The sequence below is a fragment of the Myxocyprinus asiaticus genome, chromosome 49, assembly GCF_019703515.2.
Source record: "Myxocyprinus asiaticus isolate MX2 ecotype Aquarium Trade chromosome 49, UBuf_Myxa_2, whole genome shotgun sequence".
In the NCBI taxonomy this organism is placed as follows: domain Eukaryota; kingdom Metazoa; phylum Chordata; class Actinopteri; order Cypriniformes; family Catostomidae; genus Myxocyprinus; species Myxocyprinus asiaticus.
In genome coordinates this window covers 13609847-13631609 of record NC_059392.1, presented here as the reverse complement: position 1 = coordinate 13631609, position 21763 = coordinate 13609847, and the positions used below count along the sequence as shown (strand labels likewise).

Here is a 21763-nt window from a genome sequence, read left to right as displayed (position 1 = left end):
TAGTTACACTATAGTAACCGTGATTGTAGTAACTGCGTTTTTTGGCAGACACCATGGTTTTACTATAGTAATATTGTAGACTGTAGTAACCATAGTTTTTGGCAGAAATCATGGTGTTAATAGTAATGTTGTGGTAACCACGACTGTTAACCATGGTTTTATTACAGTATACTGTATCCATTTGGTAACCATGCAGATTAACCATGGTAACCACAAAATTATGATTTTTATTACCATAGTTTTTTATTATTAAAAAAAAAAAAAAAAAAAGTATTATTACATGGTTTTACAACAAATATCAAAGATTAAAATATGGTTACTATAGTAAAACCATGGTAAATTTATTGCGAGGGAATGCAAAACTATTTCAAATAAAAAATATCCTGCCCTGTCCTCTAAGGGGTTCCATATAGACCTAATGTACTGTATATATACAAAATCCTTAACCTGGTGAATATTTAGGCAATAAAAAGCTTAATTTGGTAAATACTTACATATAGACCATTGTAACTGAGCCAAAATAAGAGTCCTGAAATAAGAATGTGTATTTGTTCATAGTCCCCAGTTATGCTCCAAATCTTTATTATTGGGATTTTGTTTGCACAATAAACTGCATCTGGGATTTTATTCATTTTGAACTCTTGCAGCCTCTATGTCTGATCCCATCATTTAAAGGAAAGGCTAATAAAGTTTTTTTAACATTCCATAACTCGATTTGAAAAATTATCAATCAATTAATTGGTTATCGGCATTTTCCACCAACTTAGTTATCGGTCAACCTTTAGTCCATACCACAAAAAAGGCTTACAATAGCTTTGTGTCCGGAACGTTATTTGCTGAACACCTTCCCCTCCTTTACAGCTTTCAAATCTCATTCACACTTCGCAATCGGTAATGAAACACTCAAGAAACAATGCTATTTGGCATCATTGAGGGCATTTACATGCACGTTCTTACACTGATTATGCTTAATACATCGGCATCGCGTAAGGTCATGTAAACGCCTTAAATGATTTTCCTTTATCAGGGTAAGGTCATAAATGGTTTAAGCAAAAAAACGATAGGCACACATATTTTTTCTTATTACACTGCTTTCACGTTTCATGTAAACACCTTTACCGCTGTTTAATCAAATGTGTGCAAGTGCGTAAGTTCACGATTTTACGTGAAAAGCAGAGAATAACCCAATGATTTCAAGTCTCATGTAAACTTGGTTTTCTTACGTTGTTGGATTTTTTGAATAAGCTGTTTTTTATTAGCATACTGGTGCGCATGTAAACACTCTTTGACATCAAACCTGGCGTGATGCATCTTTCACAAATCTTTCGTATGGTTTCAGAAAACTAGCACAGGACTCGCATGGACTACTTTATGGTAGTTTATGATCATATTTGGAGCTTAACAGCGTCCTTTGCTAACTGTGCAGTGTAAACATTCTGCCTTAACATCTAATATTGTATTCCACGAAAGAAAGAAATGACATGAAGGTAAGCAAACGATGACAGAATGTTCGTTTTTGGGTGAACTAATACTTAAACATGACTGCACTGGTTCATAGATACAAAACAAATAACTTTTGCATTGAAAGCAAGGAAAAGCACAGTGTGTAGGGTAGGACAGGTGGGATTGAGGAAAAGGGGGAGTGGTGGGGATGCATTCATTTTTTAATCCCATTCTCTTGTGGAACAATAACATAGAGCCTGTAGTTTGTGCATTGAAGATAACAGCTACAGCCCCATTAAAGTGACAGATAACACTCCACTCAATCCATTTATTTTCTAAACAGCGAAACGACCAAAGACGCGTGATAAGACCGCTTGGGTTTGACGTTTTACAAGCGTTGTGAAAGCTAGACATTGTGGGGCTGGTCATCAATCCAAAACATTTAAACATTTGGTAGGCGTACCGACAAACTGCAATGGATGTAGCTTTGCAGAGAGCAGGCGACCTCCATCATTTTGCTTTTCAGGCTCTGTAAAATCTAAATATAGACAAAGATTATAAAGTGATGCTAAGTTATACTTTTATGACAATTATACAATTATAACAGACAGAACAAACTGTACTTAAAAAAAATCTGTTTATTTACTGGGTTATAATGTCAATCAAAAGCACAGTTAAAAGGTTATTTGTTGAATTTACAATTATACTCCGTTGAATTTGTTAAGCGAATGTAGATTAAAATCATTTACCCGTGTTCTTGGCTGAGCCATCTGAGCATCTCGCAGAATCTCTTTAGTGATGGCCAGACCTATGTTGAGAAGAGCAGTCACACTTTGATGCATCCCATCCTGCAAAAAATCCACAACCGACCTCTAAAGAGAAAGAGCCGAGAGACAAGGATCAAAATCTAAAATATTTACATATGGATTTTCATGCCTGCATGAGTGCCAGATGTATGTTTTCAAGGCTACTTTCATAAGCTTTTATGAAGTTTTATTCAGCATTTATAGCACTTTTATTTGCAGTATGTCTTACAAGACTGTCTTCAAGCCTTTACAGTGGGGCCTCTAAATTTAAGCCTTTCCAAAAAAAAGGAAAAAGATACCCACATTGCCTATGATCTCGGTACCAAGTTCAGTCAAATGAAGATCAGTTCCATTCACTCCTGCCAGCAAACCAATGGTGTTGAGAGCTGTTTTCAGACATTTGGCAACCTTCCTCTGGGCCTCTGTTACCATGGAGGAGATTTCAGAGTCACAGCCCTGAGAAAAGAAGCGTTTATTAAGCAGAAAGACAGAAAGACCAACTCTGTGACTTAAGGCTTCCACCAAAGGTTCAGTTGTTAATAACTAGCATTCAGGAAACCATAATGTGTTTTATCTTTACATTTATAAATGCATTTTACTACTAGAGATATATGAGGGACCATTTGAGCCACTAAGTAATCAGTTGAGAAATCAATTAAACAATCAATTATAGAATATCTAAACGTGGATAAATATATTTATCTACATTATCATTATTATATTTTATTTTATTACTAATATATGTTCAATTAATATTATTATTACTATTTACATTGTACCTTACATAGTACCCACTCTATAATTAGTTGAGAAATCAATAAATCAATTAAATGATCAATTATAAAATGTCTAAATGCTGATCAATATTTTATATACACTTCTATCATAATTATTATCACTTTTTACTTGTATATGGTAAATTGTTATTAATAATAGTGTTTTTATTCTTAATAATTTTTTGTCATTGTTATTTTATTATTATTATTATTATTATTAATAACAATGTAAATAATAATAATTTACATAGTACCTTTCTACAACCTAAGGTAATTTTACAGAACATGATGAACAAATAGAAAAACTGTATAAAAAGTTGACATTAAAATAAAAACAGTTTGATATTTAAAAAAAACTTTTACTTAAAGGCATAGATAAATTAACTATTCAATTTAGCAATTAATAATATAAAAATTATTTTGCTAACAATTAACTTATTGTACTGTAAATTGCATTTAGGTAACATGAACTAACAATGAACACAAAGATGTTTTTGCAGCATTTATTAATCTTGGTAAGTAATTTTTCAAAATTCGAAATTCATTTTTTGTTTTTATCAGTTCATACTGCATTAACTAATATTAACTAATACAACTTTTAGAAATGTATTACTGTGTGTAGGAGTTAAAATTAACCAAGATTAATAAATGCGTTAAAAGTTTTGTTCAGTGTTAGTTCATGTTAACTATTGCGTTAAATATTGCTAACAAATTGAACCCTTGTAAAGGGTAATCGTTCTTTTAATATGCGATAGCAAAGGGATTGATAATTGCGTTTTGAATTTCTCTATGGGCCTAATAGATAAAAAGCATGACCAAACAACAACCTGTGGTTTAACAGTTCACTCTGAATCAGTTCTTGTGATTGACCGATACAGGATTTTCAAAGGCTGATGCCGATACCGATATCTAAAGAGCATGATGGCCGATATAAATGCTTATAAACATACTACAATTTTAAAACCGCAAATCAGATGTACAAAAAAATTCTAAAGTGAAACAAACACTTATTTTATGATATATTTACTAAAATTTGCATAAACTTAAATAGAAAAAACCTTGAATAAAAAAAAGTGTTGACTATCCATTGACAAATCTATTGGTATATTTTGGAACTGACACAAGGGAAAGTTAACACTTATGTTAATTGGCCAAGTGATCACAGTTAACGGCTGATGCCGATAATCGCCAAATGGACAAATACAAGCCGATTAATCGGCCTGGCCTATATATATTGGGCTATCAATAACCAGTTCCATGACTAATATTGTTTTAACATTATGGTAATAAGCACCTGAATAAGTAACTGAAGGTAGCCTCCAATTTTCTTGACCTCGTTCTTGAGCTCCTCAGACTTTTGCGACACTGCGTTTGAACAAGGCTTAAAGCTGGAGACCCAGTGCATAGTAATGAACACGGCCCTTTCAACAGCAGAGGTGGCCTTCATCAGATGAATCTGGGCTTCATTGCTGCCTGCAAACACTGTTTTCCCACAAAAACACAAGAAAATGAGACTCTTTGTATAGAGCTGTAGTGACAAAAGCTCCACGGCATTCATATTGAATTGACTATTGACACTGATGAATGGCTCTGTTGATTTAGGTTTGTTAAAAATGCTCAAGCGCTTACAGTTTTCTTGAGTGTCGTCGTCAAGGTGCTCGTAAAGGTCTGCGATAGACCTCACGGCGGTGTGAATGGCGAGCAGGTCCAGGGTCAGTTTGTCTGCTAAGCTTTCGCTCTCCTCCACTGATTGGTAAGAGCGTAGGCGAGCAACGGCGGCACCAATCAGATCTTTGCAGATGCCCGGGAGGGCAGAGTAAGAGGTGCTAGAGTGCAGGGAGGGGGCCTTGCTCATACCCACCAGCCCTAAAGAGACAAATATCAAAGCAACTCAGAATCAGTTGGTTTCAGCAGGTATTCAATCATAGTTCAGTCATAAAAAACAAACAAAACCTAATGAGCTTCCTACCTAAACAGCATTTTAAGGCCACGCCCACACTAACCCTTTTTTGTTTGAAAAATTTCCATGTTCAGATTTCTATCTGCATAGTTTTCCAAATTATTTAGTAAAAGAAAGCATTTTCAACAGTTTCAGTGGAGGAAAATATCAAGTAGTGAAATCATAGCGTTTTCATGGCGTATTAGTGTAGACGTTGCCTTAGGCAGCATTGCATGTATCCTTTGCACCAGAACGCATAGCGAGACTCACCAATAATGAGTTGAAAGAAATGCTGATTATAAACATATATAATTGTACACTGAAAAGCATTAATAACAACATAGGCTACTTAAATTTAATTAGAAATGCAATATTTGTGTGTTATGTATGTTTATGCTTATGAGTGTATTGCATTAGCTTAGCAACATGCTAACATCTGACTCTTTTAGAAGCCATTGTAGTTTCACGTGAGGAGTGCCATTTGTGTGACTTATGGAGTTGCTATCTATGTAGATTAGGGCTGTCACGATTATGAAATTTGGCTGACAATTAACTGTCAAACAAATAATTCTGATTATGACTATAAATTGTCTGTTTTAGGGCTCTCGCGCTTACGATGATTGATTGTCATACAAATGGTCATACTTCTTAAGGTGTATGAAGCACACATACTCTAAGAAGTCATTTATTCATATTTAACTTGAAATCATATAAAATAGGGATATATGATTTCCTTTAAGGCTATACAAACTCGGAAAATATTGCACAGGAGTAGAGTTACATGAAAAATAATAGAATATAAAATAATATAAATATCTTCAAATACTTAAAATGTATTCCTTAAAACTTAAACCTTTAGTCCTGGTACATTTTACTTTTACACTATTGTTTTTGGAACCCTGTCGAACTGAATATCTATTATTTTATATTATATTATATTATATTATGGCTGGGAAATTTAAACAGAGGGGTTTTAAATTAAAACTGTATCCTTTTTTTTGCACTTCCTGAAACTTCACTAATGTTTTTCCCCACTTCCTGTGGCTAAAATTGGCACATACAAATTTCCAGGAGGTACACGTTCAACTCGATTACACATCCTAGCACAGAAACTTATTGTGTTGAGCAGTGCGCACTTCATTACGCGCAACGCATGTCTTGGGCATAATGAGACAACATGGGAGCGGATTTACTGTATGGAGAATGGAGATTTCACCCGCTAGCGGTGAGTCAGGTGTGGGAGAGATACAGCCAAGCTGTAGTAACTCTTCGCATTGCCCGAAAACACTAACTCGCTGTCATCTGAACCAGTGTTAAAAACGAAACCGCATGAGAGACCCAGCGTGTGCGAGATAGAGACTGAATGACAGCCAGAAAAAACTTTTTTGCGGGAGTTTGCTGTAAACCTCAGCAGGCGGTAAATCTTTCATTGATGAAGTTCCTTTTTGGTTAGGATGCTGCCTTTGGAAAGAGTGTAGGCAGTAGACAGCAAGGCAGCTCAACAGGTTTTGCAAAAGAGCTACTACGGCCACTATGCTGCAGGCTGACTTTGAGAATATATCAAGGGCACTTTACCTGTAGACTGCGAGGGAGCACAAAGTAAGCTCTGAATAGGATGCACTCTGATCTCATAGAGACGCCCAGATATCCTCCTGCTCTTTAGCAAACTTCTACTCCTGAGCACAAGTATAGAAGAGAAAAATGGTTAAAAATCCAGAATATTACACAAACAAAACAACGTAACTGACTTAAAGGAACATTCCGGGTTCAATACAAGTTAAGCTCAATCGACAGCATTTGTTTTTTTTTTCTCCCCAATTTGGAATGCCCAATTCCCAATGCACTCTAAGCCCTCATGGTGGCATAGTGACTCACCTAAATCTGGGTGGCGGAGGACGAATCTCAGTTGCCTCCGCGTCTGAGACCGTCAATCCGCGCATCTTATCACGTGGCTTGTTGAGCGCATTACTGCGGATACATAGCTCATGTGGAGGCTTCACGCTATTCTCCACGGTATCCACGCACAACTCGCCACAAGCCCCACCGAGAGCGAACCACATTATAGTGACCACGAGGAGGTTACCCCATGTGACTCTACCCTCCCTAGCAACCGGGCCAATTTGGTTGCTTAGGAGACCTGGCTGGAGTCACTCAGCACGCCCTGGATTCAAACTTGCGACGCCAGGGGTGGTAGAGTCGACAGCATTTGTGGCATAAAATGGATTACCACAAAAATTTATTTTGACTTGTCTCTCCTTTTCTTTAAAAAAAGCAAAAATCTGGGTTATAGTGATACACTTAAAATAGAAGTGAATGGGGCCAGTCCGTAAATGTTAAAATATTAATTGCTTTAAAAGTATAGTGAAAAGACATAAACATAATGTGTGTTAACAATGTTTTAGTGTGATAAAATCACTTACTAACCGTTTCTGTATAAATTTATAGCCAATTTTGCAACTTTGTCGTCATGACAATGTAATGTCAACAAACCCAAAAAAGACTGTAAAAATTACGATTTAAAAAACTTTACAACTCAAATTATTCAAGAGTTTTAACAAAAGAATTAATGTAAGTGCTTTTATAAAATTATAAGCGTCACATTTCTGCCTTTAAACCCTCCAAAAATTGGCCCCATTCACTTCCACTGCAAGTGCCTCACTGTAACTTACATTTTTGCTTCTTTTTTAAAGGACGAATGAGTCAAAAACATTTTTGGTGGTAATCAACATTATGCCACACATGTTGTTGATTAAGCTTGTATTGATTCCAGGATATACCTTTAAGCACTATTACCAGACATACGCCATTTGATGCTTCTACAACAGACAGTTATGCCATATGTGTCACAAACAGTTTATTGTGGAAAATGGCATTTGAAAGGTTGAATTGAGTCCCTTATACCACCCCCCTCTAGAGTTATTCAAAGCGAGGACTGATGTACACAATGACAAAGAGGAAAGGAAGGCACAAAGAGGAAAAGTGAGCGAATGTAATATGAAAGTTACCAGCTGTAAGAACAAGACTTCATAGTGCTGGAGAAGCGGTTTTGACGACTGGTACAGTTTGGTCTGACAAATTGCCAGTATTGAATTTGGCTTCATTCACATGCCCATGTGGGCAATGAAAATGGCAAAACAGAAAAAAAATGGAAAAGCAAATGGAAAAAAAAAATGGTGGAGGATAAAAAGAAAGAATGTGCTTCTTTCTGGATTTTTCCATAGAGCTTGGTTTACAAGGGGTAGAAAAACAGAACTTGTGTTATAATTTCTAGGCACAAAACACACCGCTGTTCATTCTTTTTTCAATTAGGAAGCAATAGAAATATTCAGTAGGGTCCAAAAGAATGAAACGCTTCTATTTAGCATTTTTCTTATTTAATAAAAATACAATTAATTACTAATTAAATTATCAGCATAAAAAATTGAATGAAAAGTTGAAGCCAAAAACTTTTTTGACCTTCAGAGTTTGGTTTGCAAACCTTTTGCTTTACTGACAGCATGTACTCAAACTGGCATGGCAATCAAGGAAAATCCTTTTGTACAAAGGAGTTAATACGGTCAATGTCGCAAATTTGCTGATACGATTAGTGACCCATAAATAGAGCAGAATGTTTTTTCTTAATTTTGTGTCATACTGTTCGCTCAAACTTTTTCGAAATCATAAAACTGTTTATGTCCAGGTTTCAATTCGATTTTAAATCAGACTTTTGGACCTCACTGTACATTTCAAAGTACAGACAACTGCAAAGCACCATCATGGGCAATGAAAGCAGGAGAAGACTAATAAATTCAAATACCTTCTACAAGAGAACGAGGAGGTTGAAGAGGATGCGGATAGGTCTGGTTCCCACTCATCATTAGGGTCGTAAAACACGTCATCATCTTTAGAGGTGCTCTCCCCCTGCAGCCAATAAACATCGAACTTGATTTAGCCTCAGATTCTTTTACGATAATAAGAACGAATGCCAACACTACACGCTTCCTGATTTTATTGGATAACTACAGGGAAATAAACAGGCTTCAAATGGCCTCATCTATCATTACATGCAAATGACCATGTTTCACACTAAAACGTAATGTATTTAGCGATGAGATAGGGTTGCAGCATTTTTTCTCAGATTCATATAGCGCGTGGTGTCTGGTTAGGACACGGTGTAGGGTTCACTTTGTTTCTGAAGCTCTTTATGGTTTATGGTCAAGTGGGTGAATATCTTTAACCTGCTCGAGTTCCCTCATGGCAGCCAAGTTGTTCTGGAACTTCTCCAGACTCCAGAATGTGGAAATCCCCAGTTTGGTGTTCTGAACTTGGACTTGCAGCTCAACATCTCCACCGCAGTTCTCTTTATCGGTCACCTCATGTCTGAATGGGGATAGGTAAAAATATAGATTTTCCAATGCATCGCGATCTTCATTTGAACAATCTCGATATCGATTATAAAATCCCAAGATCGATCTTACCACTACAATAAGAGGAAATCACTCGCATTTGCAAACAAATTTTGTGCTATCCGACTAAAAATGTATTTATTTGTCAACTGGCTGGTAAATGTTTAGATTTCACTCACTAGTAATTGTGTAGTATAGTGGTGGACTATTCAGCAGCGAGATCCTTTCACTGCGTATTGAGGGTAAAAGTTGTTCCGTATAATGTGTGTCCACAGATGAGATCCACAAAACGGATTTATCAATGAATAATGTCTCTTTTAATACCCTTTCTGTTCTTTACAATCAGTTGTTGATCAAAGACAACAAAAAAAACATTTAATACTTATCAGGTAAGTAGCAGATAAGATAAAGCCATTCGAGTCTCTCTCGAATGTGCTCAATTTCAGAAGCTCTTTACAGAAATGCCGGTTTTCCTTAAAGAGACAGTACAGGTTTTAGCACATTTAACTAATCAATGTAAATACTTGTAAATAGTATAAATTATGCAATTAAACCCTAAACATGTAACAAAATATAATATGCAATAAAATTTCATATTTATTAAATACATTGATTTGTTCAACGTTAAAAAGCTCAAATGTAGCCAAAATGATGAAAAACTAATTAAATATAATTAGTAAAATTAATATTTTAACATTGTTTCTAGTTAGAAGGTCTCCTGTATAATTAGCCGCATTAGCTGGGAGAGAATTTCTTTCAGGTGTTTTCCATATGAATCGAGATCGGAATCGAGAGCTTGTGAATCGGAACTGAATCTAGAAATCTGTATTTTTTTTTTTTTTACTTTTACGTTTATCTGCACTGTTTTTTAATTGTTTTTCCAAGTAAAAATGCATTAGACAGCCATCTGTGACCGTTGTGCTGCATCTCGCCATTTTCAGTGTTTTTTAGACGCAGTCAAGTTAAAAAGAAACGTTTTTTCAAAAACATCTCGAGACACCTGTGTTTTTTCTTTCCGTTGCATTGCATCTAGCATTTTTTTTGGGGGGGGGGGGATTTTTTCCCCTTTTTCTCCCAATTTGTAATGCCCAATTCCCAATGTGCTTTTTAAGTCCTCGTGGTCACGCAGTGATTTGCCTCAGTCCCGGTGGCGGAGGACGAATCCCAGCTGAGTGGAGGCTTCACGATATTCTCCGCAGCATCAACGCTCAACTCACCACACACCCCACCGAGAACAAACCACATTATAGCGACCACGAGGAGGTTACCCCATTTGACTCTACCCTCCCTAGCAACCGGGCCAATTTGGTTGCTTAGGAGACCTGGCTGGAGTCACTCAGCACACCCTGGATTCGAACTAGCGAACTCCAGGTGCGGTAGACAGCATTTTTACCACTGAGCTACCCAGGCCCCTGCATGTAGTGTTTTTTTAGTGCAAGAACAAGTTTTGTCTGAACTATTGGTAGACCGATATATTGGTTTTACCAATTAATCAGTGCCGACAGTTGCTGTTACGAAATATCGGTTATCGCCAATAATCAATGCCTGTAACTGCAGACAGATTTTTTTATTCCTCCGTGTTTTTCTGTGTTCCGGCGCTCGAGGTTTCTACAGTTAAAACAGCTTGATTAGGTGTAATAAAACAATCTCTGACACCTCCTGGGGATCTAAATCTGTATAATAAACATTATTCCTGGTGAAATATAAAAAACCTTTCATCTGGTGAATATATAGGCTATAAAAAGCTTAATTTGGTTAACTTAACCATAGAGCATTGTAACAGAGCCAAGTCTCCATAATTTCAAAATAAGAGTCCCAGTGTGTTTCGGAATTGTTTATAATTAAAAGTCCCGCATTATGCAAAAAATCTTAATTTCTTCTGGTTATTATTGGAATTTTGTTTGAACAAACTGCATCTGGGAATTGTAAAAAAAAAAATCCATTTTGGACTCTTGTAGCCTCTATGTCTTTGCCCATCATGGTAAGGAAAGACTTTTTTTTTACATTCTATAAATCGATCTGTAAAAACTATACTCGGTTATCTGCACTTTTCACCACCTTAGTTATCAATCTCTAGTCTGAACAGCCCCTAAAATGTACCTGTTGAATACTGTGTGTTTCCTGAATTTGGCACTGATTTTGTTTGCTTCTTCGATCATCAAAGACAGCTTCATGGCGTTCCACTGTGGATAGGCTGCCAACGTTGTAAAGCAAAAACAGATTAAAAAGATCAATAACACTCTTAAAACACAGAAATTTTTTAAAACACAAAACAATTTTTGTTTGTTTGTTATAAATGTACAGATGTACCTGTTTTAGGGGTCTGGTTTCCCCTGAGAGCACGTTTCTTCTCAATCTGAGCAAGATCTTCTGCAATCTTTCTTTTCTCTGCCTCAAGGGCTTCTACAATTTTAGCATGCCTGATATCATGATCAGTCAAGGCCTACAAGACACAAAGACATGCAAAAATTCATTAATTAAAAGTTGTTAGTAGAAAAGATGTGATCAGCTTAATGAAAAACAAGAACATATGCAAATCAAGCTTGGGCATCAAAATGTGAATGTCAAAAAAAAAGAAAAAAAGAAAGAAAAAAAAAGAAAACTTGTAATTTTGCTGAGTGAACATACATGCCTGAAACTTCGGACCCTCAAAAGGAGAAAAACAAGTTTTAAGGCAAAATGAAACATATGCAATGCACTAAAATTACATAATGCTGAATAATTCAGAGTGGGTGGGGTTTGATTTTATTCATCAGGGTTTGATTGGATCCTGAAAAGTAGATCATAGCCTTGGTAAACCTGCAAGCAGAAAAGTCATTCCTGAGGCAAACAAACCTTTTTTCTCTTAAGAATACCATAAATCTGGGGCCTGTGTAGCTCAGCAAGTAAAGACGCTGACTACCACCCCTGGAGTCGCGGGTTCGAATCCAGGGTGTGCTGAGTGACTCCAGTCAGGCTTCCTAAGCAACCAATTGGCCCGGTTGCTAGGGTGGGTAGAGTCACGTTGGGTTAACCTCCTCATGGTCGCTATAATGTGGTTGTCACTTTCGGTGGGGCGCGTGGCGAGTTGTGCGTGGATGCCGCGGAGAATAGAGTGAAGCCTCCACACGCACTAGGTCTCCGCGGTAACACGCTCAACAAGCCATGTGATAAGATGCGAGGACTGATGGTCTCAGACGCGGAGGCAACTGAGATTCATCCTCCGCCAGGTTTGAGGTGAGTCACTCCGCCACCACGAGGACTTAGAGCGTATTGGGAATTGGGCATTCCAAATTGGAGAGAAAAGGGGAGAAAATCCCCCCCCCCCATACAATCTGGCCCATTTGAAATTTTCAGTGGCCCACGTAAGGTTGTCAGTTGTCTAGGCAGCTGTTTACATCTAACGTGTTTTGTGTCTGTCGGTTCACTCTGTTTTTCAATTGTTTTCCTATGCAAACTTGCGCCAAACAGACGTCACCCTGCCTTGATGTTTTTACAGTGTCTCATGCATGTGCGCCACGTTTTTAGATGCTTTTAGAGGTTGCGCTACAAATAATCATTATCCATCATTTTAACGGAAGAGGAAGATTAAAGACGTAAAATCATGGATGACTGACAAGTGTAAGTTCAGAGCAACAGAATATTTCTGTTCATTAATTCGGTCAATAAATTTGAAATGTCGACAGTTTTTAGTTTCAGTCTGATTTACTCTTTCTGTAATGGACCAATTTTGAAAGCACTTTTTTTTTTGTCTCAAGTTACCTGTATTTTTTTCCCCATAATTTCCTGCTAGGTGAAAATATTTCTAATGATAATAAAAAAAGAATAAAGCGATAAAACACAGATGCTTTATTCATTTAGTGAAGAAATATTATAGGCCTGCTATAACACAATATCTGTAGATAGAAGCTTTTCGATAACAAAATATCCTGGCTTGGCCCACGTGCCCCGAAGATGTTTTCCATCTGGCCCACTTGTCAATGAAGTTAAATAGCCCTGCCGTAAATGATCAATAACACACACAACAAAACCAGGGACATTTAACAATTAAGTAAATAGGGAGAATATTGAGATCATGTTTTCAAATGACATTGCACCTGTCTAGTAAAATGGGCCTCCATCTGCAGGCGTTTCTTATGGGTGTTCACTTCCTGTTCCAGTATAGTCTTTGCTGTCTGCAGTTGCTCTATCTGGCTGACGACCCTCAGTTTATCCAACTCCTGTTTTCTTTTCCTTTCACTCTCCTCCTCCTGAGAAACAATGGCCAAATCAAGTGTTCAAACAAATTAATGTTCCATATTGTCGATTACCACAAAAAATAATATTGACTTGTCCCTCATTTATTTAAAAAAAAAAAAAAAGAAAAGAAAAAAGTGGGAGGCCTGGGTAGCTCAGCGAGTAAAGACGATGACTACCACCCCTGGAGTCGCGAGTTCGAATCCAGGGTGTGCTGAGTGACTCCAGCTAGGTCTCCTAAGCAACCAAATTGGCCCGGTTGCTTGGGAGGGTAGAGTCACGTTGGGTTAACCTCCTCGTGGTCGCTATAATGTGGTTCTCGCTCTCGGTGGGTGATGCGTGGCGAGTTGTGCGTGGATGCCGCGGAGAATAGCGTGAAGACTCCACATGCACTATGTCTCTGCGGTAACGCGCTCAACAAGCCACATGATAAGATGCACAGATTGATGGTCTCAGACGCGGAGGCAACTGAGATTCGTCCTCCGCCACCTGGATTGAGGCGAGTCACTACGCCACCACGAGGACTTAGAGCTTTGGGGAGAATTATTTTTTGATTTTTTATTAAAAAAATAAAAAACATTCAGTGTTTAGTGAGACACTTACAATGGAAGTGATGATAAAATCAGGGATATACCAGCGTTACAGTGTTTAGCAGATTACAGGGTTTTCCAGCATTATGTCGTCACGACAACTACATTTTATACTGGATACAACTTTACACAGAAATGGTAAGCATCTATTACACTAAAATCATGTTAACATGTATAATGTTTACATCTTGTATCTAAGCTTTTGAAACAGAGTGTATTTTAGCATTTATAGACTTGCCCCATTCACTTCTGTTTTAAGTGCCTTACAGTACCCTACAGTTATTTTTTAAATAAGCAAGGGATGAGTCGAAAGTATTTTTAGTAGTAATTAACATTATTCCACAAATGTTTTCGATAGAGCTTATTCAGAGGACGTTTCTTTAATTGGTCTCTACCTCCTTCGCACACAAGAAAACAGTTAGACATCCAATACATTGCCATACATCCTAACAGAATTGTCTTACCAGCTCTCTCTCCAGATCTTTGATCTTGTTCTCGTATTGAATTTTCTGCTCGTTCAACTCTTTCTGTGCCATCTCTTTTGCCACCTGAATTCCCTGCATCATCTCCTCTTTGGCCTTCAATCGTGCCTCCTCAATTTCTGCTTCGAGTCTACACAGAAGAATAACTGATGAAGAACTATTAAAGGAATAGTTCACCCAAAAATGAAAATTCTCTCACCATTTACTCACCCTCATGCTATACTAGATGTCTATGACTTTCTTTCTCCTGCTGAGCACAAACAAAGATTTTTAGAAGAATATTTCAGCTCTTTAGGTCCATACAACGCAAGTGAACGGTGGCCAGAACTTTGAAGGTCCAAAAAGCACATAAAGGCAGCATAAAAGTAATCCATATGACTCCAGTGGTTTAATCCAAATCTTCAGAAGCTATAGGATAGGTGTGGGTGAGAACCAGATCAATATTTAAGTCTTTTTTTACTGTAAATCTCCACTTTCACTTTTACTTTCTTCTCCTTCTTTTGTTTTTGGTGATTCATATTCTTCGTGTATATCACAACTTACTGGGGGGGTGGGGGAGTAGAATTTATAGTAACAAAGGACTTAAATATTGATCTGTTTCTCACCCACACTATCATATCACTTCTGAAGACATAGATTAAACCACTGGAGTATTATGAATTACTTTTATGCTGTTTTATGTGCTTTTTGGAGCTTCCAAGTTTTGCCCACCATTCACTTGCATTATATGGACCTACAGAGCTGAAATATTCTTCTAAAAATCTTTGTGTTCAGAAGAAAGTCATACACATCTGGGATGGCATGAGGGCGAGTAAATGATGAGAATAAAAGTTTTTGGGTGAAATGTTCCTTTAAGTAAAGTCAGGGCTGCTTCTTTTTTGTTGCATTCTAGGCGAATTCTGTCAACCCCAATAAAATATGAGCTCCTGGAGGAGTAGTAACTCTTGGGTGTGTACTCACTGAGCTCTCTGGGCAGACAGCAGCTCGTTTTTGGCAAACTCAAAGTCCTTTTGACCGTCTCCACCGTTCCAACAAGACGCACGTTTCCCGCTTTGAACCTCAGCGGGGTGGTTAAAACGAAAATAATGATCTCCTCCAAGAATCACACGGTCTCCCTTAAATAAAGTAATTAGTAAATAAATAAACATCTATTATGATTTGTGATGGCATTATGGCAGCCAGTGGAACAAAAACGAGTAGTGACTAGACTGAAAACATATGGCGCATCATGGGTGATTCCTCACTTACGTGGTGGAGAACGGTGCACTCAGACACAAGATTTCCATTAAGAAAGGTCTTGGCGTTTGGCATTGGTTTAATGCTGATGGTACCTTTTACATTGGAGATGACACTAAAAAAATGAAAGTCAAAACGGAAAATTAGAAAAGGTAAACAGTTTTTTTTTTTTTTCATTTTTGTTTAAGGCACATTCAAAATAGCAGCAGCCACATATTTCTGTAATTTATTGAATTGGAAAAATGGATGGGTACTAGTCTGTGGACACGGATCGTCTTACCAGTGTTCATCTGCAATAAGAGCTCCAGACAGCTGGATGTCGTGGGACGACGCAGATTTGAGCTTGCCGACCTTGGTGTCGCCCTCTTTAATCATGTACAGCAGCATCTCTGACAGCTGCGGATCCTCATTCAGGTTCACAAGGTTAGGCAGCCGATTATCCACCTTAAAGGTGATGCCAGCGCGCTGAACGAGGTACATAAACAGAGGATAAGAGAAGAGAGAGAGAAAAAAAAAGATGGCCATGAAATGTGAAAAAGCTAATCGATCCATCAGTTGTTGATTTCTGCAAATGTCGGCCTGTTTGTTACCTGCAACTCTTTGGTTTCCTCACGTTTTCTTCTTTCTGCTTCTTCCAATTTTTCCTTCCAAGTTCTACAAATATATATAAAAAAAATATATTGTCCCCCAATTAAAAAAAATTTAATCTTCTGGCAAACCCTTGTGGCAAGCATTGCTGCAAATATTTTGTTTGCTCATATTTTTGCATACAAATGAGCTGTGTTAAAAGGGATAGTTCATCACTTTTTACTTTCATTAAAGCTAAAAGATGTACTTTCTGTGACACTAGACCCACCGAACAGAATTGCAAAAATAAATCATGTTTTCAAAACAGCTTTCCAAAAACACCCCTTGTCTGCAGTTGTTCAAACAGTCCGATAGTCAAACATTGTTGGGGCGGGTTAAGCAGGTCACTCTAAACAAACAGGAATTTTCATAGTGCCACAGAGACACAGTGTTTATAGTTTTCGAGAAAATTAACCTATGAATACTTATAGTTGTCTCTGCATATTAAGCTGGGATAGAAGAAAGTTTTTAACACTGGAAAAAGTTGCATACTTCAGCTTTAATGGAAAAAAGAAATGAAATGTTAGAAAATACATATATCAATAAATATATAAATATATTTTAAATAAATATATAAACTGCTGGCCAAAGGTTTGGAATAATGTACAGATTTTGCTGTTTCGAAGGAAATTGGTAATTGAATACACCAAAGTGGCATTCAGCTGATCACAAAGTATAGTCAGGACATTACTGATGTAAAAAAAACAGCACCATCACTATTTGAAAAAAGTCATTTTTTATCAAATCTAGACAGGCCCCATTTCCAGCAGTCATCACTCCAACACCTTATCCTTGAGTAATCGTGCTAAATTGCTAATTTGGTACTAGAAAATCACTTGGCATTTTATCAAACACAGTTGAAAGCTATTTGGTTCGCTAAATGAAGCGTTTGTTTTTGAGTTGCCATAGTATGCAATAGACTGGCATGTCTTAAGCTCAATATTAGGTCAAAAATGGCAAAAAAAGAAAAAGCTTTCTCAAGAAACTCATCAGTCAATCATTGTTTTGAGGAATGAAGGCTATACAATGCTTGAAATTGCCAAATAACTGAAGATTTCATACAAAGGTGTACACTACAGTCTTCAAAAACAAAGGACAACTGGCTCTAACAAGGACAGAAAGAGATGTGGAAGGCCAGATGTACAACTAAACAAGAGGATAAGTACATCAGAGTCTCTAGTTTGAGAAATAGACACCTCACATGTCCTCAGCTGACAGCTTCATTGAATTCTACCCGCTCAACACCAGTTTCATGTACAACAGTAAAGAGAAGACTCAGGGGTGCAGGCCTTATGGGAAGAATTGCAAAGAAAAAGCCACTTTTGAAACAGAAAAACAAAATGAAAAGGTTAGAGTGGGCAAAGAAACAGACATTGGACAACAGATAATTGGAAAAGAGTGTTATGGCTCTTAATCCCATTGAGCATTTGTGGGATCTGCTAGACTATAAGGTGCATGAGAAGTGCCCAACAAGACAGTCACATCTATGGCAAGTGCTACAGGAAGCGTGGCGTGAAATGTCACCTGAGTATCTGGACAAACTGACAACTAGAATGCCAAGGATCTGCAAAGCTGTCATTGCTGCACGTGGAGGATTTTTTGATGAGAACTCTTTGAAGTAGTTTAAGAAGTTCTGAACAATTTTTCAAATTGTAATAGTAATTTTTCACATTATTATTATCCTGACTATACATGTGATCAGTTGAATGCCACTTTGGTGAAAAAAAGTACCAAATTCTTTCCATAAGAGCAAAATCTGTACAGTATTCCAAACTTTTGGCTGCCAGTGTATATTAATGTTTTTTTAAATATAATTAAAATAAATATTAAAAAAATACAAGTATAGAATAGTACTATAATACTAAAATGAACTAACTACAAATAAAATAAAAATGTAAATATTTAAAATACATAAAAAATATATACATTTATATAGTAACATTAATATATATATATTTATATATATATTTTTTTTATTTTTTATTATTGAATATTGTGAGCCAAAAGCCTAGTTTTGTAGCTTATGTCTACTCGCCTGTGAGCCTCAGCCATTTCCCACTGCTGTTGGCAGAGTGTAGTCTTAAGGGATGCGATCTCTTGCTGAAACAGTCTCATTTTCTCTGGTTCGATGCCTTGAGAGCTCATCTGAGCTGCACGGAGTTTCTCCACCTCTGCTTTCAACTCTGAACAGAATCGAAAAACACAACACATTATGTCATACACAATCCTTACAATTCAACTACAACAAACTGATTTTAATTGTTATCAGTGGTTTTACAAAACACAAAGGCCAGCCACAATTGTTGTGAATTTACTGCCCTCCAGGGGAGGAGGAGGTGTGGTGCAGCAGCATGGCTGTGTCTAAGGGGGTGCTGGTGGGAGACACAGCCTCCTAGATTTACCCCCAAATATACAAGTCCCCCACCAAAGATTGCATCCTAGTACCAGCCCTGTGCAGTAGTGTGGATGGTTATGACAGCTGATGCAACATAAATTTAAACACAGTAAATAAATGTAAATGTTTAATGCAAGGGAAATGGCAGGTCTGACCTCGGATCAGTTTGGCGTTGGTGTCCTCATTGACTTTGGCTATGTTAATGATCATACGGGCCTGCTGGGCGTAACGCAAAGTACTCAGACTCTCGTCCATGTTACTGACCGCAGGGCTCAGTGTGGCAATCATGGCCGTCTTGGAGTTCCCACCAAGGCTTTCCTTTAATAACCTGAACACAGGAGGAGAATGAAGGAATTCTGTCACACAACATTTTGTTAGGAAGAAATCTTGTAGGTTCAACCATATTTTACTTGCACATTTAGAAGCAAAACTTCTCACCATGTAAGCACCGACTCCCTATAAGGAGTGAAGACCTTCTTTCTGCTCTGAGATTGTTCTGAAAGTGAAGAGATCACCTTTCCCAGCGTGAGCAGAGACTTGTTGATGCTTGCTCCTTCCTGAAAAAAATGAATACACACTATAGAAAAATATATAGTTGTCATATCTGCGCCACAAGCTTCAGCAAATGGAACTTTAAAAACAACTGCTTTCCAACAGGATTCCCGAACGCTACCTCTGTCTGCCATTGGTCGAACAAACAGACAGTCCCACCCCAAACTCACACCACTGGTTGGCCAAATTATATTATATCTGGCCAGTCAGAATTCTCAAACAGATCAATATCTAAGTCATTTTTTTACCATAAATCTCCATTTTCACTTTCAAAATGTGAAAATGTAAAAGTGGTAAAAAAGGACTTAAATATTGATCTGTTTGTCACCCACACCTATCATATCGCTTCTGAAGACATGGATTAAACCACTGGAGTATTATGGATTACATTTATGCTGCCTTTATGTGATTTTTGGAGCTTCAAAGATCTGGTCACCATTCACTTGCATTGAATGGACCTTCAGAGCTGAGATATTCTTTTAAAAATCTTTCTTTGTGTTCTGCAGAAGAAAGTAAGTCATACACAACTGGGATGGCATGAGGGTGAGTAAATCAGTGTTTCACACTCTAATTTGTCCCGCCAGAGTTTCATAATGATCCAAAAATAATTTTACACTTCTCAAAATAACATAAAAGATCTCTAAAGTTGTGTTTGCGCCGTTGCTTTTTTTGCCGTGTTATCACCATTCATATCTATACAACCAATGTGTTTATGATTAAATTACTACTACTGTAGAGCACAGAATTGTTTACAAGAGCACAAAGTTCTTCATAGATCTAGCCTCTTAATTTTGCTCTCAAAGTGCACCAGATTGATGAATTTAACTTTAAAATGAACAAAATTTTCTTCCAGGGGAGCATGCCACCCAGACCCCCCAGACCCCCCTAGAGGGTCCAAGGTCCACCCACCACAGTCTCACAAATTCCTGTGGGAAACACTGGTAAATGATGAGAGAATTTGCATTTTTGGGTGAACTATCCCTTTAATATAATTGTACTTAATATATTATGTATTCATTTCTTATCCAAAATGCAATACTTGAGCTGTATTGTTTTTATCAATAGTCCACAACAGTATAAATTGTCCTTCTAGTTACATTTGTGTCTTTAGCAGATTTTTGAAAATACTTTATGTTAATTGAATGTTAACATCCATGTTTAACACCTATAGACCAGCAGAATGCTCTGTAAGTATTCATGAAATTGAATACACCATGTTACTGGATGGTGGATTACCCTGAGGCGGTCTCCACTGGTCTGGGCTGAGGTACAGCGCTCACTTCCTGCCAAATCCACCAGGTTTATACGGCTGGTGATGCAGTGATCATGTTCCTCTTCCTCCACAAACTCTGTCTGTGCATGTGCAAACACCATCATATGAATTTAACCGTCAAATGCATAGCTCAGAATGCAGGATAGCATGGACACATTTTTGTCGAAAGCTTGATAACAATACAATAACCATTCCAACACACAAAAGTCATTAAATTGTTTGTTCAAGTAAGAGTAAAATCTAACTTCATGCATGATTGAATGAGATGTAGTCATACTTTAGTTTGCGTCATGACCAGAGTAAAAACAGAATGGGATCTGGAGCTTTTATCGTTCATGCCGGTGGCAGCTGTGGCTCTCTGTTTATTACCGAGTTCAAGCCAAATCTGTGAAGATGAGGGAGAGTAAAACAAAGCATGTATTTCCATAAACAAGAACGAAAGGCGGCAATTAATTTCTAAATACAGTGAATGGACACAAAGCCACAATACCTGAATATCTGCATAGGAGGTGACCACGTTCCTGCAAAAGAGAATAAGGGTTTGTTACTGTATATTCACACATGTAACTAGGGTTATGGGTGTTTCAGGGCTCCCTCGCCTTTGGACCCCTGAAAGAAGACAACATTGTTTCCCTTAAAGGAAAAGTTCTTCCAAAAATTAAATTCTCTCACATAGGTGCGGGAACACATTTTTGGCAATGGGTGCTGCAGTTTTGGCAGACGATTTACACATCATGCACGTGCAACGAGGGCATCAGAGAACCAATTGTCTCCCTATCACTGTATGCCTGTTGTAAAAAGGGGCCTCAGTTTGCTCCTGGAGGCAGCAGATGCCCTTACCCCACCCTAATCCTAACCATATGGAGCCTATAAGGCTAAGTACCCTGCTAGAAACAACCAGAGGCACCTTTCTCCCATCACGATCACTGTATACACACACACACACACACACACACACACACACACACACACACACACACACACACACGGAACATTTTCAATAGCAATTAAGTCATTCAATAAACCAGCCAATGTATTACTTAC

General features: G+C 37.6%; 1 protein-coding gene across 1 annotated transcript in view; it reads right to left on the bottom strand.

The window, feature by feature from the left end:
• Positions 1-21763, bottom strand: part of LOC127438541 (kinesin-like protein KIF14) — a 33621-nt gene that overhangs the window by 2626 nt on the left and 9232 nt on the right. Inside the window, exons 6-27 of the mRNA XM_051694184.1 lie at positions 21210-21240; positions 20997-21104; positions 20683-20799; positions 19333-19451; positions 19050-19222; positions 18535-18682; positions 16463-16526; positions 16153-16337; positions 15885-15987; positions 15597-15751; positions 14619-14766; positions 13426-13578; positions 11660-11792; positions 11450-11543; positions 9182-9323; positions 8761-8864; positions 6540-6640; positions 4655-4891; positions 4320-4507; positions 2553-2705; positions 2193-2315; positions 1907-1981 (exon numbers count right to left, since the gene is read on the bottom strand). Of these exons, the coding sequence (XP_051550144.1) occupies positions 1907-1981; positions 2193-2315; positions 2553-2705; positions 4320-4507; positions 4655-4891; positions 6540-6640; positions 8761-8864; positions 9182-9323; positions 11450-11543; positions 11660-11792; positions 13426-13578; positions 14619-14766; positions 15597-15751; positions 15885-15987; positions 16153-16337; positions 16463-16526; positions 18535-18682; positions 19050-19222; positions 19333-19451; positions 20683-20799; positions 20997-21104; positions 21210-21240 (2854 nt within the window). The remainder of the gene's footprint in view (positions 1-1906; positions 1982-2192; positions 2316-2552; positions 2706-4319; positions 4508-4654; positions 4892-6539; positions 6641-8760; positions 8865-9181; positions 9324-11449; positions 11544-11659; positions 11793-13425; positions 13579-14618; positions 14767-15596; positions 15752-15884; positions 15988-16152; positions 16338-16462; positions 16527-18534; positions 18683-19049; positions 19223-19332; positions 19452-20682; positions 20800-20996; positions 21105-21209; positions 21241-21763) is intronic.